The 13,631-nt window shown below is 34.4% G+C and overlaps 2 protein-coding genes across 2 annotated transcripts; one reads left to right on the top strand and one right to left on the bottom strand.

The window, feature by feature from the left end:
* Window positions 1–3,151: 3,151 nt before the first annotated feature.
* Window positions 3,152–4,834, bottom strand: LOC136412512 (protein YkfC-like). The gene has a single exon (XM_066395585.1). It carries the CDS (start codon window positions 4,832–4,834, stop codon window positions 3,152–3,154), a length of 1,683 nt encoding a protein of 560 aa, XP_066251682.1.
* A 5,970-nt stretch (window positions 4,835–10,804) lies between these two features.
* LOC136412511 (putative leucine-rich repeat-containing protein DDB_G0290503) lies at window positions 10,805–13,267 on the top strand. Its single transcript, XM_066395583.1, has 2 exons — window positions 10,805–13,043; window positions 13,119–13,267. Exons 1-2 carry the CDS (start codon window positions 10,805–10,807, stop codon window positions 13,265–13,267), a joined length of 2,388 nt encoding a protein of 795 aa, XP_066251680.1.
* The last annotated feature ends 364 nt before the right edge of the window (window positions 13,268–13,631 follow it).

Raw genomic sequence — 13,631 nt, 5'->3', positions numbered from 1 at the left:
GAGCATCTTCAATCCCCTCTATACCTGCATTATCAGAAACTTCTTTATTGTCTTGATCTATTATTTTTATGTCTTTAATTTTTTTTTCATCTGTTAAGAATTTTGACTTTCTGTAATCATGATTCAGAATCACTTCTAAAATAACAAAAACATCTTTGTCACCACACTTCATAGCCTTAAATAATAATCTGTCCTTATCACTTAATTTAGCCCGAAAATACTTAATGCTTCCCTTGCCATGTATTAGCTTTACATCTCCCAGATTTGTATGGTTATTTTCCTTTAAATCTTTAATTATTTCATTGAACTTGCCTTCCAAAGACCTTCCATCATTCTCTAAATCACATCTTTTAAACTCGTTACAACAGAATACTGGACTACTACGAGTACATTTATTTGTTGAGGTCTTTTCTTCGATCTTCTCCTTTGTTTCCTTGGCTAAATTCTTTACTGCATTCGATCTACTAGTTAGATCTTCTAGATGACCTAAAATAGGAAGCTCTGCTTGTTTACTACGTAGGTTACTACTTTGTTTGCACGAAGAGGAACCTTCAGTATTAATTGGACTTTTACCAAAACCATAATTTCTTGTATCTTCAAGTAAAGAAGGGCTGCTCTTATTTACTACACCATAAACCTCTTCCCTAGCAACTTCCTTATCTTCTTTAATATCTTCTTCAATCTTACTAAGAAGTGGTACAAAATGGTTTCTGTAATTCACTATATAAATAACATTACCACCTGTGCCTACCTTACCTGTAGTAATATGTAACCCATCTACCGGTTCCTCACGCAATTCTATAACTTTGATTTGAACCTTATACCTCTCACATATAATCCTTCCTTCAATCTCAGGTCTGCCCCATATGGAATACTCTTCTTCTTTGGCTATCTTCTTGATATCTTCTAAATACTTATTAAAAGTCTTGCCCCTATCCGGAACATCTCTTCCTTTTCTATCTTGTATATTACCAAGCTCAAAAAAAGCAACATTCTTCTGTGCAACAAAATAGCCTCCTCCCTCTGCATCCCCTATGATTTCATTTTCGTATTTGTTAGCACAATCTGCACAATCTTCTCTCAATGATTTTACATCAAAATTTTTACTACTTGTAATCAGACTGTTACTTTTTAGTTCATTCAATCCTTGAGCAACAGAATCAAAAAAGCAATCTCCTGCACCTACAGCAGCACCTACTTTATAGCCTTCAGGAATTTTCTCCCTTAATGCTGAAAGTTTTTCAGATTCATCTTTTTCTATATGCTTTGTCTCTTTGTCTAGAATAGAAATAGGCATTCTAGTAATAAATTGATCGGATTCAGAATTAGATTTAATATCCTTTTCTTGATAAGACTGCATAAATTTTACCCCTTATTTTGTTTGTAATATTCTTTAAGCTAGCTATTTTTTAGCAGATTGAGTCATTTCATTTAAAACGTTCTATCGCATCGGAACTCTTGTCCCTTCGATATGGCTCTTATTTTTAAACATACAACCCACGTACCAAAAAGTTAATGATAATGGACTTTCTTACCGTGATCACCGTCGAAAAGGAAGCAAGATTAACTCCCCGTCAAGTATCTCTGACTTTAACTATATAGCCAAATTCCTCTAGCTATAGAAAATTTTCACCTACTATAACATAACATTTTTCATAATGCACGTATTTTCTATAAAAAATAATCATATAGATGTTAGCTATATAGAATAACTTTTAATAGAAGCCTATTAACAGAATTAATATAAGATCTTTCACCTACCCTAAATTTAATTTTTGTCACCCTAATTTTTCCTGCTATTCCCAAACGAATTAGTATTAACTCCTTGATGCATATTACTAATAATTTAGATAATACGACCATTTCCAGCAACAAAAACCAGCAAGCGTGAGTTGGTATACCGCTAGATCCGTGCGAACTTTTCTTTAAAGTAATTTTATTATACCGCAAAATCAGCTACACTAGCCTACTTTAGCCACATTTATATACGAATTAATTTGCTTAGCTTTGTTGCAACAATTTAAATCTTCTATTTTTATAACCTTATTTTTACGCGGCTTGTTCTCACAAATATACGATCTTTTTTGCAATTTTAGGAAGAGTCAATAATTCAAATTTTTGTGGCACTAAAATAGACGTTTCTTTAGTTACAACAAGGTCTATTTTCTCGTAAATAAAAATGTTTTACAATTAATTATTAGAATGAAAATATCATACTTGGCTCTCAAGAAATTTCCTGTTGTGCAGTGGTAAGGTTTGGAGAAAAAGATTGGCTTGGCAACGATAATTTACTAGACTAAAGTTTATATTAAAATACAAAATGGGGTTGCGGGCATGGAATCTAGCTTAGATCACAATTACAATAAAATACTTGATATATTAAAAGGTGCTATTAAAGACGACGATAATCAAGTTAAAGCGAGAAAACACCTTAGAGTAGAAAGATGGTTAAGGGTTTATATTCAATTAATTGAAGATTTTGATGAGGAAAAACTAAAATTTTTCTCTGATATATTCTCTGATAATTCTTGTTGGGATGGAATAAAATTAAAAAATAAAGCTGTTGGTGAAAGGCTAACTGAAGAAAAAAATAAAAACGGAAAAGAAAATCCGCTTGATCTTGCAGATAGACATTACTTGGCATGTAAATATTGTCTAGAAGATAAGATTCCTGGATTATTTGAACAAGTATTTATGAGATTTAAGAGAAGTGCCTTTGAAGAGAATGGATCTGATGATGATCTGAGAAGAGAATTATTGGAAAATATTGAAGAAACTACCCCTATAGAAGCTTTCTGGTCTTTTCTTATTGATAAGCAGATTGGAAAACTAAACGAATATAAATCATTTGAAGGTTTGCAAAAATCTATACAGATAAATTCTAATAAAAACTGGAAAGAAGGTATAGAGTTCTTCTATAATAAGTTGCACAATGATTCTAGTATTTCTAGTCAAGATAAAGATAATTTGTTAATTGAAGCAGCTTTATCTGCAGTAAAGGGTTACAAAGAAGTAGACACTATAGAGTTTTGCCTGTCCAAAATGGATGATGAACAGTTATCTAAGTAAAGAAGGTCACCCCTCTTTACTTGACTCCAAAACCGTACGTGAGCCTTTTGACTCATACGGCTCCTCAATAACTCGGTATTTGTCATATACAACTCGCTCTATGTATATCATCATGACAATGTCTGTGCAGTAGTACTAAATTTTCATTTCTATTATTACTGCGTTGTTGATCTCTATGATGAACCTCCATAAGATCACCACTGCGAAACCAAAGTTGACAAAGCTCACATTTACCACGTTGCACTTTCAAAAGTTTTACTACTCGTGGCGGCATGGTAGGTGATCTTCCTAACCGTCTAGCCCAGTATACCATATCTCCGTCATAAGGAGATTTGACTCCAGATACCTTTGTATAGCGCTTTATATGAAAGTCACTATGACGAACAAGAATTTCTTCTTTATGTGTCTTAAAGCGCCATATATCATTGCCATGTTTACGAAAATATTTTCTTCTAACCCAACCTTTTCCTTTATGAGGATGTCTATATAATGCCCATTTCCAAAGTTTGTAGTGCATATCATGATCCATACGTTCGAAAACTTTGCGAGATACACCAGGAATGTAGTATCGACTCCATCCTTTAATAATAGGATTGAGACAGTTAATTACTGCTGCCTGTGTTAATCCACGCATGCTTTTTAGCTTTTCTTGGATCACTTGTGCGTGTCTCTTTTGAGCCTTACGACTTGGTTTAATCAGTAGTTTATATCCTTTCTTACTATGGTTTACTGGAAACTGTCGTACTGTATAACCTAAAAAATCAAATCCTATTTGGTTGTTACCTGAGGATTTTAGTGTGTGGGTTATACACGTTTTTGATGAATTTAGTTCCAAACCTATCTTTTTCAACCACTCTTCTACAAAACTTTTTGCTTTAAGAACAATGTCCTTGCTCTCATGGAGAACAACACAATCGTCAGCGTATCGAATAATACTCATCATTTTCTGAGTATTTATGTATGATGCTTTTCCAGACTTCTCCTTTTTATATTGAAAAAGGTCTTTCGATAAAGCTTGTTTTGTGTCGTATTCTAACCCATGAAGAGCAACGTTAGCTAATAAAGGTGAAATGATTCCCCCTTGAGGCGTTCCTCTTTCTGTCGCATAAAACAAACTATTCTCCATCATACCTGCCTTTAGCCACCCCTTTATAATACGTTGTATTGTAGGTGTAGTATTTAGCTTTTTTAGTAATACACTGTGGTTGATATTATCAAAACATCCTGAAATATCTGCATCTAAAACAAATGCTGTTTTTCTCTTCAATGCTTCGAAGATAGCCTCGTAGACATCATGACAAGATCTACCAGGTCTAAAACCATAACTATTTGGCTCAAATTTTGCCTCCCATTCTGGTTCTAGTGCCATTTTCATAAGAGCTTGTTTCGCTCTATCTGCTATTGTAGGTATTCCTAACGGACGCTTTTCTGTTTTTCCACGTTTGGAAATCCAAATACGCCTAACGGGTTTGCTTTTCTCATTCAATGACAAAGACTCAACTAAGTCTAATCTTTGCTCTTGATTAAGATCACTGATTCCGTCTATACCAGCTGTCTTTCGACCTTGGTTATCCTGTGTTACCCTCCTAACAGACATGAACTTTCCGCTCTTTGATCTGAGTAGTAACTTTTGAAGCCTGTGCACCGACTTGATATCATTATTTTGCGAAGCTCGATAAATTCGTTTTTGCAGCTTAAATGAAGACTTCTCTAACTGACGCCAGGGAATTTCATTCCATCTATACCTAATTTTTAATTGGTTCATAACATATTAACCGTTATTCACAACTTTATCTTCCAAGCTATCGTGTCTCTGTCAGCATATCCCAAACATTACCTTGGGCATTAGCTTTTGAGACAATCCTTCCATTATAGAGCATACGGCTGGCCACCTACTCAATCTACTGAGAGCATCTATAATAGTTATCCCGTTCCACGATTTCGTTTCACGCTGAACGTAGGTTCCTGCTTTCCGCCGGAGACTGAGAACATTTAAACCAGACCTATTCACCTCTGATTCCTCCTTTGTCTCGTACCATTTTGGTTTATGCGTATCAACTCCTTTCGCATATTCAGACCTTACGACGGTTCGAACACAGGTTTCTTGCGTAACCATATTCAGCTTTGTTTGGAGAGATCTTCTATTAAGTTTAGAATTATCCCCTTCTGTCCCATGCTTGCATTTTAAAGAATTGCCAACTCTCCAAAATGTGGGCCACACTGTTACTCCAATGTCTAGAGAGACGGAATTTAACCGCCACGAAAATCGCGACTTCTCTTGTTCCTGATATTCATAAACAAGATTTTCGGGTCGCACAAAGAAAAAATTACTAGATAGAGATTATAAGGAAAATACTTATCATGCAGTATTGAATGTGCTAATAGATCAGTATTGTTTTGATTCTTTTATGGAATTAAGCCAATTGTCTAGTCAGCTTGAATGTGAACGTTACACAATCTTTTTATCTTCATTATCAGACCAAGTATTGAAGAATTTAGATCTGTCTGAGGAAACAAAAAAATGTATGATGAATGTTTGGAAGCATATAGTAAAACATGAAACCCAAGATTGTGGAGAACAGTCTATTTTTCCTGTTTTCGTAGATTATTCAGTTACACGTACAATAGCAAATTTAATTGTGGATCCAAGTAGACAGGAAGGAAGTAAAGAAGGAGTATTAGAGGAGGTATTAAAGCATGTAAATAACAAAGAAATGAGTGATGAAGAGATAATAAAGGTTAAAGATTCTGTATTAAGAAAAATTCAGTTATTTCATGGAGGCAAAAAGTTGCAGTTAGGAGCGTCGAACAAGAAAAAAATCTTGTTAAACCGGAAAGAAACTATTTCTTCACTTCCATAGCAATTTTTATATATAATTTATCAAGAAGTACTTCTGCAGTTATAACCGACTGATCAATGGTGCTTAAGTGCTCGTTTAGGAGCGTGGTTTTGGAGGAACGGTTAAACCACTGATGGAGTCTATTATGACTACCTCGATTAGAAGATTGTATAATCTAACCGTCCCAAGCTTAAGTGCTTCTCCATTATAAGTTATAGTAGGATAATTACCATGATAAAGGCAAAAAGTAAACTAGAAATAGTGAATCCTGATACAGCAGGAATTGATATCGGCTCAGCTGTACATTATGTATGTGTACCTGAAGGAAGAGATGAACAACGTGTCAAAAAATTTGGATGCTTTACAGTTGATCTTCATAACTTAGCAGGGTGGTTAAAGAAATGTAAAGTTAGAACAGTAGCTATGGAATCAACAGGAGTATATTGGATTCCTTTGTTTCAAATACTTGAGTCATATGGATTTGAGGTAAAATTGGTAAATGCACGATATATTAAGAACGTGCCTGGTAGAAAATCCGACGTTCAAGACTGTCAATGGTTACAACAATTACACAGCTATGGATTACTCCATGGGTCGTTTAGACCTGATGATCAAATGTGTGTGTTGCGTAATTACGTTAGGCAACGTAGCAACCTGATTGAAAGTGCATCCACACATATTCTACGTATGCAAAAAGCGTTAATTCAAATGAACGTTCAATTACACAAAGTCATAAGTGATATTACTGGAGTGACCGGTATGCAAATTATCAAAGCAATAATTGAAGGTGAAAGGAATCCTGAAAAATTATCAGAATTGAGAGATGTACGGATAAGAAATGATAGATCTACCATGGCAAAAGCGCTAAAAGGCGACTACAGAAAGGAACTCTTATTTGTGTTAAAGCAAGAATTTGAATTGTATAATATTTATCAGGAAAAAATAGCAGAATGCGACAAAAGCATCGAACAATATTACAAAACATTTGAAACAAAATCTGACGAGAATAAGCGATGCAGCAAAATAAAGAATAGGTTTTCAAAAAACAGACCAGACTTTCCTTTACACGAAGAACTGTATAGAGTAACCGGTATTGATTTTACTAAAGTTCCTGGGCTTGATGTGCTAACTATACAAACAATTATCTCAGAAGTTGGTTTGAACCACGATAAATGGCCATCAGAGAAGCACTTTACTTCTTGGTTGGGGCTAAGTCCTGCTAATAAAGTTACAGGGGAAAAAGTATTTGGGACGAGAACTCGCAAAGTTATTGCTCGTGCTGCAAATGCTTTTAGGATGGCTGCCCAGTGTGTGTCAAGAAGCAACGGTGGGATTGGTGCATATTGCAGAAGGTTAAAAAAACGACTAGGAGCACCGAAAGCGATTACCGCTACGGCTAGGAAATTGGCGTGCATTTTTTATAGTATGCTAAAGTATGGACAGGAATATGTAGAGAAGGGCATTGATTACTATGAAAAGTTATATAAGGAAAAAATAGTGAAGACTCTAAGCAAGAAAGCTAGTGAATTTGGTTATGTCTTGATTAAAAAAGAGCTACTAGCAGAAAGAGTTTCTTAGAAGAACAAGTATTTTCTAAATTAGCTGAAGAAGCTTCTAAAGAGTCACTTCGTGAAGTTGGTGATACTTTGCCACAGTCAAGTCTCAGTCCAACTGATACCCCATATAATATAAAATCTTTAGGCCATAGCAAATAGGAGAATCATATGCCAAGAAATGTAAAGCCATTTGAATTGGTACAACTTCTGTTAATGGAGAATAGATCGAAAGATAAGTTTTTAGACTTTCAAGAAAGGTTTCAGTCATTTATTAGTCAGTCTCCTTCTTTTTTGCATTCAGTTGGAAAGCCAGGCTTTTTCCCTAGTTTCTTTTTTGGTATGTTTGCTACTGTATTAGATACAGAACTTGCTACTAAAATTAGTATCGAAAAACTTTATTTTCGTTTTGATGGTGATAGAACTTTAAAAATAGTTGTATTAACTGGTAAAAAGAAATTGAAGTGTATAACAATTTCTGATGAGGCTAGTAATAACAAGCATCTAAAGTTTAGTGAAGAAGAATTAGAAAAAATAAAACAAGTGATAAAATTGACGCTATTTGATAGCTATGAAAAAGAAGAGCATAAAATAACAATTACAGGAAAAAAAGTAAAGTATAGAAAGGTTGACCCAGCTTTTAGTAAAAAGACTGACTATTCACAAAAAATTTTTACAGAAATAGAAAAGACTCAAGACCGGCAAAACCTAGAGAGCTTAATTTCAAAATTGAATGATCAAAGTTCTAAAAAAGCAAAAGAGAACGCTGGAAAAGTGTTTGATTATATTACAAATGTTTATAAGAAGTATAAAAAAGAAGAAATTCCATTTAGTAGCAAAGAATCAAGTTATCATGGTTTTTTAGCTGGGTTTTTGATGAATTTCAAGTATCGTTTTCATCTAAAACTTTATCTCGAATTGTTTGCTGGAAAAGGTTACGCAGACATTATTTTACTTGTGCGCGGTTCTGATAAGTCGCTAAGCTCTATTCCCATTATTATTGAGCTTAAAGCAGGTACTGGTGAGATAAGTACAGTGATAAAAGCATTGAAGCAAGCACAAGATTATGTTAAGGGCTCTTTTTCTAACTCTATAAGAATAATTACTATAGCTAATGAAGCTATTTGTGTAGGATTAAATTTTGAAATGGTTGATCATGGAAATGTTGGAATTGATGTAGAAAATTTTCTTAGTCGAGAAGGTAATTCTGTAATAGAAAAGTTACTTGGCACTGAAGCAGCGAATGCTGAGGTGATAAGAAAACAGCTAGAGTATCTTTACTATGGGATTGTTTGGAGCAATGGTGGAAGTGATAATATTAATTATGTCAGCAGAATGATCTTAGGTCAACTAGCACTTATTCCTAATATTATTAAGCGTGAAAAGTTAGGTAAACATATTTTTATTTATGATCAAAACGATAAAATGGTTACTGGATCACAGACACGCTTAGAGGCAGCAAAAGAAAGTATTGCGGATTGTGTTACAACTATAGTGCTAACTGTAGGTAAGAAGGTGCTTATACTCAACATAAATGAAAAAAATAAATTTGTATTGAGAGTGCCAGCTAATAAAGGAATTCCTATTGAAAATATTAGAGGAATTCAAAACGTTAATGACATACAGATACAAGAAATAACCTGTAACTTATACAGTATACCTAGTAATAAGAATCCATTTGATCAGTACTGTGATGAGAATAAGGGGATTACAGTAAATACGTATAACTCATTGGACAAATACAAAAGAGATAAAGAAATTTTACAAGGTAATTTTACTCCAATTATGGAAAATAAAAAATTTAAAGCAGCTTTGAGCAAAGCTATAAAATCTGGTAAATATGATGATTACAAAAAACTATTTGAAGAAATTTCTCGTATATTACATCCTTTCAAATCATTAATAAGCAATGAGGCTACATTTCAAGCTGTATTGCATGGTTTATTTAGTAGCTACGGTGACGATAATATAAAAGTTATTACTGAATTTCAAATAGGTGGTGGAGAGAAGTTGGATGTTATGTTGGTTATAAATGCTACTGATGAAAAAGAAGAATACCCTCCAGTTGGAATAGAGCTAAAATTTGCTAAGAAAGGAGAATTAGATAAAAAAGAAAAAGAGGCTAAGGACCAGTTGACAAGATATAAAGAAGGTGAAGCGTATAAGGTAATTACTGATGCCGGCAAAGTGAAACTGATATATGCTGTTTTTAATAAAGGTGCAACAGATGAAGGTTCCCTTATAAAAATTGGTAATGAGTTTGTAGAGGTAGATGTAAGACATAGTGCTGTGGTTGCTCTTGGTCAACAGCCAGGTAGTCTCCAACAACCTTATGCTCAACAAGCGGGTCAATCTCGAGCAGTTAATCAGTGATCTAGTCGGGAATGTTCAAAAAAGCATATGCGTCAAGTTAAGGAAATATTGCCCAATATAGCAACATTTAAAGGGGTATCTTATTTGTTACATTTACTTTTCGAGGAGGTTTTGATCTAAAATGAAACAATTTTTTTAGAAAAGACTATAAACTATTAACTTTATTGCTTACTATCCAAAATAGTTTTTACCATTTCCCTTTTTTCTTATACTACTTTCCCTTAACTTGACGCGTATGGTTCAAAAAAGTGTGTCAAACCGCATTTTTAATTCAACTCAATTTTCGTATCCGTTCAGCCAATGGCGTCAACTTAAGGGAAAATATCAGTGATTGTGTATAAAATTTCTCTCTAAATTTTTTATCATTAAATTATCCAAAGAGTGCAATAAACAGCACTTTTGTTTCTGTTTTATTTCAACAAAGAAGTCTAAAATGTGTCCTTAAGTTGACGCCATTGACTGAACTCTTTACATTCTGATGATAGTGATATTGAAGTAATTAGTAAATCGCAATGTAGTTAATCTGGCAGGCTTTTTTGCATAGCTAATTAAGAGAAGAAGCATAGTAGGCTCAGAGGCGTGCACATCAATGTCGGTGAAGTTTATGGGAGTAAAAAATAACAAAGTCAGAAAAATTATTCTTGCACTAGTTTTTATTTGTGCTACATGTTGTACATAATATCTTTGTAAGCTGGGGGTAAGTGTGTTAACTAGAGATATTTCAAGGTCTGAGCAGGTTTCTGATACGAAAACAAATCCAGAAATAAATGAAACGTTGAAAAGGCTGCCAAAAAAGCTAGAGAAAGAGCAGGTAGATAGTAAGTGTGAATTGATTAAAAGACGTTTATACACACATTACATTGAATGCAGTATCGGTAAAATGTTACATGGACCTTAGCTAAAGGTAATCTTTCAAATCTTACTGAACTTTATATAGTATAATAAAATAAATAGTTTGAGGTGTGAATCATGAGACATGAGCAGTGGTTAGACATATCAATAAATGCTGACAATGGCTTAAACGAGAGTAACGTAATTGAAAAAATAAAAGAGAAATTAGAAAAAGAAAATCCAGGCGCATATAAAGAGTGGCAGGATAATAAATTTGACATAAGTTATATATTCGATAGTCAATTTACGTTGTTGCATATAGCTGCTAAAAATGGCCATACAAAGACAGTAAAGACTCTAATAGACGGAGGGGCAAAGGTTCATGCAGTGGGTGATGATGGGTGTACTCCATTGCACTTGGCTGCTCAAAATGGCAATACAGAGATAGTAGATGCTCTAATAGGCAGAGGAGCAGATATTAAGGCAACAGATAGACTGGGAAGGACTCCTTTACATTTGGCTATTGAAAAGGGCAATACAGATGCAATGAATGCTCTAATGGAAATTTTAAATTTAAATAATGAAAATTTTGGAATGGCAGTAAAATTTTTTCTTAAAAATGTACGACTTCGAGGTCAAAATAAAGAACTCTTAAATAAAATTAACGAAAAAAATCAAGATCAACTAATAAAGAGAGATGAGCTTAAAAGAACAAAAGCTCAACTTACAAAGAAAAAGCAAATGCTGAATAGTGCACAGCAAAGTTTGGATGAAAAAACTAGTGAAGTAGCTACACTTACTGAAGAAAGAGATCAACTAACTAATAAGGTAAATACTCTCGCTGAAGAACTTGAAAACAGAAGTAAAGAGCTGTATGATGTAAATCAAGCCTTGAACGCAAAAACTCAGACACTTGAGAACGCACAAACCCAACTCAAAGAGGATAAGAGAAAGCTAGATGTTGTAAAGGAAAATGTTTTACAATTAGAAAAAGATCTAAAACAAGCAAAACAGGATACTAGTACACTAAAAGATGGGGCAGTAGGACTAAATAATCGAATTGAAAGTCTACAAAAACAACTTGGAAGCAAAAATGAAGGGCTAAATAATGCAAACCAAAAGCTAGAGGAATCTGAAAGCACAAATGAAAAGCTTAAGGAAGAAAAAGCCAGTGAAGTAACTCGACTTACTGAAGAACTTGAAAGAATAACAACTCAGCTTGCAAAGAGAGGGGAACTAACACAAAGATTGGATAAACAAGTTAGTAAAGTGACTCAACTTACTCAGGAAAAAAGCCAACTTGAGGATGAAAAAGCTCAATTAGAAAAGAATTTGAGGCAAGCAACGCAAGAGACTGGAGATCTAAATGATAAAGTGGTTAAACTTACTGAAGAAAACAGTCACCTAGAAAATGAGCTAAATAGTACACAGCAAAGCTTGGATGAAAAAACTGAAAAACTTAACAGCAAGGATAAAGAGCTGAATGCTGCGAACCAAAAGCTGGAGGAGTCTAAAAATACACAAGCTCAATTTGCAGAGAAGGAAGGATGGCTAAAGCAAGAATTTGCTGCAAAAGCTGAAGAGCTTACGAGTAAAATTGATGATCTTACTGCTCAAGTAACCCAACTTGAAAATATTAGAAAAGGATTTGAGAAAATAAACGCTGAACTTGCAAAGAAAAAAGAAGAGCTGGATAGCCAAATTAGGGAAGTAAGCGAGCTTCACGGTACTATAAAGGGACTTGAAGAAACAAATGCTGGGCTGAAAGAAGTGGCAGAACTCTCAAGGAAAGCGTCGGAGGGGTTAAAATCTCAACTTGCAGAGAAAGAGGAAGTGCTGAACAGCAAAATAGGAGAGTTAAGTGATTGGCTCAAAAAGAGAGGGGAAGCGTTAGAAAGCAAAACTAGGAAAGTAACTGAACTTAGTGATACTATGAAGGGGCTTGAGAAAACAAACGCTGAACTAAAAGAAAAGGCTAGCCAAGTGGAAGAAAAAAGTCGATTAGAAGAGAAGGGAGAAGAGATTAGTAAGCTAAATGATCAGGTAACTCAACTTACTGAGGAAAATACTCAATTAAAGGACACGTTAAAGACTATAGTAACTCAGCTTACTGAAAAAGCAAACACTCAACTGCAGAACAGTCTAGAGAGTACACAAAAAACCCTAGATGAAAAAGACAGTCAAATTAGAAACTTAAACAATCAACTAAAAGGTAAAGATGGTCAAGTCAAAGAGTTAAACAATAAACTTGAAAGTAAAGAGTTAAATGGTATACAGGAACGACTTGAAAACGAAAGCGAGCTGGGAAATCAAGTTAAAGAGCTAAGTGGTAAAAACAAAAAGTTCTCGGAGGTAAGCATTCATAGTAGAAGGCAAGGTAATTACGCCTCTGTTTCTTTTTTATTATCTGGGGCATTTGCTGTTGGTGCAATTTTAACAATACCTTATTTAGCAATATGTATTTCACTTGCTGTAGCCGCATTAACTTTTCTTGCAGTAGGATGTTACTGTTCGTATAAAGCAAATACAGCACTTAGCAATGTTGAAGTTAAAAATGGTGTTGATTCTGCAGCTATGAAAGTTTTAAATAGCCCAAGTTGAGAAAGGATAGCAAGAGTGGGAATGTTCAAAAAAGTATACGCGTCAAGTTAAGGGGAAGTTGTTCAAAATGTTAAGTGATAGCCATAATGATTTAGAGATTCTTCTTAAGAGGTTATCTTGGCGCTTATGGTCTTTCAAGCATACCACTAGCTTTAAGATTTTGTGGATCCAGTTGTTCTACATCTTCCACTTTCTCGAGCTTGGTGTTGGGATTTATGGTATTATACAGCGCAAAACCTATGCAAGTTAATCCAACTATTCCCACAACCACTGCTACTGCAGGCATTTTCATGATATACAATGCGGCACCGCTTGCCAATAATATTGCACCAACAACACCAGCTACAATTGGTTGAATTACCTT

This window comes from Euwallacea similis, chromosome 12 (assembly GCF_039881205.1).
Source record: "Euwallacea similis isolate ESF13 chromosome 12, ESF131.1, whole genome shotgun sequence".
Classification (NCBI taxonomy): domain Eukaryota; kingdom Metazoa; phylum Arthropoda; class Insecta; order Coleoptera; family Curculionidae; genus Euwallacea; species Euwallacea similis.
This window is presented reverse-complemented; position numbering and strand designations above follow the sequence as displayed.

Coding starts and splice junctions, on each gene's coding strand:
- LOC136412511 (XM_066395583.1), top strand. CDS start 10,805: ATGAGACATGAGCAGTGGTTAGACATATCAATAAATGCTGACAATGGC. Junction 13,044..13,118: donor CATTCATAGTAGAAGGCAAG/GTAATTACGCCT, acceptor TACCTTATTTAG/CAATATGTATTTCACTTGCT.
- LOC136412512 (XM_066395585.1), bottom strand. CDS start 4,834: ATGAACCAATTAAAAATTAGGTATAGATGGAATGAAATTCCCTGGCGT.